General features: G+C 36.6%; 1 protein-coding gene across 1 annotated transcript in view; it reads left to right on the top strand.

The window, feature by feature from the left end:
- The window catches only part of LOC144960497 (uncharacterized), a 10,601-nt gene extending 9,731 nt beyond the window's left edge, over positions 1–870 (top strand). The window contains exon 9 of the mRNA XM_078893660.1: positions 104–870. Within this exon, the coding sequence (XP_078749786.1) occupies positions 104–766 (663 nt within the window). The 3' untranslated portion in view covers positions 767–870. The remainder of the gene's footprint in view (positions 1–103) is intronic.
- The last annotated feature ends 4,579 nt before the right edge of the window (positions 871–5,449 follow it).

A 5,449-nucleotide genomic window follows, 5' to 3' on the forward strand; every position in this document is an offset into this window, starting at 1 on the left:
ATATATATATATATATATATATATATATATATATATATATATATATATATATATATTGTTTTTGTATTTAAATGTATATTTCATCCTTTCTATTCGTTCACAGGCTCTCCTTAAAGTCATGTTGGAATTCAGGAGATACAAGAAAATCCTATGCAACTTTTTTCTATCCATTCGTAAAGTAATTCCTCTCTCCGAGTTTCAAGTTATGGTCGATTGGACGAGAGAAAGCTCTGATTTTAGTTTAATAGAGTATTTCAGAGGCAAGACTTTAGTAACTGTTTGCACTGCAGCTATAGCTAAGAATATTAATATGAAAGCCAACAAAGAAGAATGTGAAAATATCGATGATGATGATGATGATTACGACGATGATTTTTTGAGCGATGAGGATGATAAATTCAATGATAATAACACTGCTGCTGCTGCTTCTTCCTCTTCTTCTTCTTCCACTGTTGGAGCAGCTGCCAATTCCTTGAGTGATGACCGTAACTTTGTTGAAGCCAGTACGGATATTCTGGATAATATGGCGGATGGATCCGCTATCCTCGTTGCAGATTTTTTCGGTAATTACCTTCGAAGCAGCACCGACCCCGACAACCCATCTCTCCTCCAAGTGGAATGCGATATTCGCTGGACAAGCCCTCCGGCTTTACTCATCTTGTCAAAGGTCGTGGTACGTTCTTGTCTAGCGGGGAGAGTTGCATACCTGGCGTGTTTCCTAGACATCCTGCCCGAGAAACATCGGAACTATATCAAATCTATATGATGGTATTATTAGTGAAAATTAATGTTGGATAAAGAACTGAACAAGCGTGTATGAAAGATGCCAGACATAGCATGAAAGAAAAATACAAGAAAAAAAAACCATCCTTCCAACATCCTGTCTGGCACCTTTCATACATGCTTGTTCAGTTCTTTATCTTACACCGGTGCCTGTTCCTTAATTTCTTAGTGAAAATGTTGCTGCTAGTGCTAGAAATACCTCAAAGAAATACTACAGATTATTGTAAATACAGACGAAATTACATTTGTATAGTGGTCAGTCTATTACATATCCACAGATGCCATTATGGATAACAACAGGAAGGAAGTGACATAAGAATAAACAAGGGCTTTCATATCATTCTTTAATAAGATATGGTAATACATGGGACATAACTCTGTCATTACTACATATATCAAAACAATTACGCAGTTATTTCCCATTCATTACAAATGCCTTATAAAATTAATTATCAGATTGAATGGCAGCTTAAATTCGGGCTTGCCCTATATCAACAAAAACAGGATGAATGGAGAAACGTTTAAGTCTAAATTGACACCATGTATCTCATATCTCTGGTTGTCTCTAATGTTTCATTCATCGTGTTTTAGTTGACAAATTCATATCATGTCTTCGTTAATTGAATTGAAGATTTCATTAAATTTGATTATTGTAATTTATAACAGTATAAGGTAAAATTCTAATCTCATTTTTTTGTTTTTCTGTTTTTTGGTTTTGATTTTTTTTTTTATGGGTTTTGATTTTTTTGTTTTTTGTTTTTTTTTGGTTTTGATTTTTTTTTGGGTTTTGATTTATTTTTTTATTTATTTATTTTTTTTTTTGGTTTTGATTTTTTCTTTTTTTTTTTACCTAGTCCTTATGATATCTGGTGGGACATAAGGGCTCCAACAGTTGCCTTCCAGTCAACAAACTCAGCCTTGACTATCATGCCTCTCATGGACAGGGAGGTACTTGCTGTGTCTTCCGCTATCCCCCTATATCTTGTTTTCCAATATGCTTTCTGTATTTGTCTTGGAATGAGATTACTTGGTTTTGTCCTGACCCTGGCCGGAGTCTTTGGCTGGGAGGGAAACAGTCGAATGTATAATTATAGTTTTTGGGAGATGATGTTTTTGTCTCCTTGTAAATCATTTCTCTGTTATGTATTGTTTTTTTTTATTTTTTTAACTCACTCAATCCTAGATATTTTTGCTACTTTTCAAAATTGGAAAAAATGTCTTAAAAATGAGCATGTACATAGACAGTTTTATTCAACTATCATTAATATGCAAAAATTAAAAACATTAGCTTTGATACTACGCCTATAATTTGTCTCAGAAAAATGTAATAAATAGGCATGGAGTAAAAGGAACCCACGTAAACTATGGATATAGTCGGCGTTAGGGTTGAGTGAGTTAATGGCGAAATAATACAGACTTTGCTAGTTCTTAAAACTGCAGATGGGTGAGGTCTTGTGACTTCCCATGGTGTACAGGAACAGGTCACTTGCTGTGCTTCTATCTCCCCAGATCTGGTTTCTGAGTTGCTTTGTCTTGGAATGGCATTGCTTGGTTTTGTACTGACCTTTGTCAGGATCCTTGGCTGAAGGGGAGTTGTGTTGCGTTAGTTTTGGGATAGAAGCCTTGTTGGCTGAAGGGGAGATAGTCTTGTGTTGCGTTAGTTTTGGGATAGAAGCCTTGTTGGCTGAAGGGGAGATAGTCTTGTATTGCGTTAGTTTTGGGATAGAAGCCTTGTTGGCTGAAGGGGAGATAGTCTTGTGTTGCGTTAGTTTTGGGATAGAAGCCTTGTTGGCTGAAGGGGAGATATTCTTGTGTTGCGTTAGTTTTGGGATAGAAGCCTTGTTGGCTGAAGGGGAGATAGTCTTGTGTTGCGTTAGTTTTGGGATAGAAGCCTTGCTGGCTGAAGGGGAGATAGTCTTGTGTTGCGTTAGTTTTGGGATAGAAGCCTTGTTGGCTGAAGGGGAGTTGTGTTGCGTTAGTTTTGGGATATATATGATTTTTTTTTTCTTTGTAAATCATGTTATGTACCGTTATATTTGTTGGTTTGAATATATGTTATGATTTGTAAACATTTGAGTGTGTTCCTCTTAGTATGATCTTGTGCTTCTGTCTAGATAAGACTTACTTTTAGGTGATCTCAAAATATGAATAAACATACATGTAGTTATGTAGTTTTCTATTGGAATCTACACCTGTTCCCAATTTGAACCTGTACTCCTTTGTCTTACTTTTTCTGTGTGCTTTCAATTGTCAATCTAGAATTCTTTGACTATCCCATTTTCAACCTGTTTACTGACACTAAATAAAAAAATAAATAATAAAATAAAAATTGAGCTTTTATACAGAGCAATATCCACGAAACATGCTCAAAGTGCTTTACAACATTTAACATTTAGGACGGGACATGACGCCTATTAGGCGGTATTCCAATTTTTCAGACAGAGACAACACTGTCAACAGTGGTCCTGTGGTATGACACTCACTTTCGGATCGGAAGGTCCTGGGTTCGAGCCTCACTCTGAGCATACCTGAGTCCTTGGAAAAGATTCTTTACTCATATTCTCTCACCGCGCTCGGGTGTAAAATGAGTACCTGGCCATTAAGAGCGTTGTCTCTGTCCGAAAAAATTCAATATCGCCAAACAGGCATCATGTCTCGTTCTACATGTTAAGTGTTGCTGTTGGCTAGGGACCCCTTGTAAAGCGCTTTGAGCACTTTTATTGGATATTGCGCTATATAAAAGCTCAATTATTTTATTATTATTTTGGTCTTCCTTGATAGAGTCTTTAGACCTCCCATGCTGGGCAGGGGGGTACATACTGTGTCTTCTATCCCCCTATATCTGTTTTCCAACATGCTTTCTGTCTTTGTCTTGGAATGAGATTACTTGGTTTTGTCCTGGCACTGGCCAGATACCCTGGCTGGGAGGGAAACAATCAAATGTATGATTAGTTTTGGGAGATGATATTTTTTCCTTGTAAATCATCTCTCTGTTATGCATTGTATTATGTTTTATTTACATATTATATATGATTTGTAAACATATGAGTATATTCACTCTTAGTCTTAGCGGGGACCTGTGCTCGTGTCTGAATGAGACTTTTAGTGATCTCAAACTAAGTACTTTGATAGTGTGCTCTTGGAATCTACATCTGTTCCCTATTTGAACCAATTCCCCTATGTCTTACCTTTTCTTTGGTGCTTTAATTGTAATTCTAGAACTTTTTACTAACACATTTTCTTCCTTTTAACTGGCGCTGATATGACCTTAATGTGTTGCAAGCGCCGGAAAACCCTTAAAAACAAAAATATATCTTCTTCCTAATTCTGGTTTTTGAGTTGCTTTCTGTCTTGTCTTGGAATGGGATTACTTGGTTTTGTCCTGGCCCTTACTTGTGTCTTTGGTTGAGTGGGAAACAGCCAGTTGAGAGGTGATATTTTTGTAAATCATCTCTCTATTATGAATTGATAAATTATACTTTTTTTTGTTTTGAACATATCTTGTAAACATTTGTTAACTACTTGTCCCACCTTCATGATATTCACCTTAATGTTACGACAATCAAAATATGCAAAGTAGGCCATGTGACCATGGCAGCCATCTTGAGAAGATAATTCATATGCAAATTGCTATGTGATTTTTACATTTTGATCCATAATTCCACCCAAAATGAAAATAAACAGTATTTCAAGACTGGATATTATTGAATATTGTATGTTATTAGACATTTTTTAAAAGTTGTGCGTGGGTGGGGTTCCTACTTCCCATAGTGGGCAGGGAGGTACTTGCTGTGTCTTCTATCCCCTCTTATCTGTTTTCCAATAGCCTTCTGTCTATGTCTTGGAGTGAGATTGCTTGGTTTTGTCCTGACCTTGGTCGGAGTCCTTGGCTGAGAGGGAAACAGTCGAATGTATAGTTATTGCCTTGGGAGATGATATTTTTTCCCTTGTAAATCATCTCTCTGTTATGTACTGTATTATGTTTTATTTACATGTTATATTTGATTTGTTAACATTTGAGTGTATTCCTCTTAGTGGGGACCTGTGCTTGTGTCTGGATGAGACTTTTAGGTGATCTCAAATTAAATACTTTGATGGTGTGCTCTTGGAATCTACATCTGTTTCCTATTTGAACAAATTCCCCTTTGTCTTACCTTTTCTTGGGTGCTTTAATTGAATTCTATAACTTTTTACTATCCCATTTCTTCCTTTTTACTGGCGCTGGTATGACCTTAATGTGTTGCAAGCGCCGTAAAACCCTCAAAAACAAAAACAAAAACATAAAGTTGTGCAAAATAACAGACTGGGTGGGGTTCCTGACCCCCCATAGTGGGCAGGGAGGTACTTATTGCGTCTTCTATCCCCTTATATATGTTTTCCAGCTTTCTGTCTTTGTCTTGGAATGTGATTACTTGGTTTTGTCCTGGCCCTGGCCAGAGTCCTAGCTGGGAGGGAAACAGTCAAATGCATAGTCATTTTTTTTTGGGAGATGATATTGTTTTCCTTGTAAATCATCTCTCCGTTATGTATTATTATATTTGTTATTTTTGTATTATGTATAATGTAAGCATTTGAGTGTATTCCTCTTTGTTGGATTTTGTGCTTGTGTCCGGATGAGACTTATAGGTGATCTCAGACTAAGTACTTTGACAGTGTTCTCTTGGAA

The sequence above is a fragment of the Berghia stephanieae genome, chromosome 15 (assembly GCF_034508935.2).
Source record: "Berghia stephanieae isolate SIO BIC M18660-M18661 chromosome 15, UCSD_Bste_1.3, whole genome shotgun sequence".
NCBI classification, from domain to species: domain Eukaryota; kingdom Metazoa; phylum Mollusca; class Gastropoda; order Nudibranchia; family Aeolidiidae; genus Berghia; species Berghia stephanieae.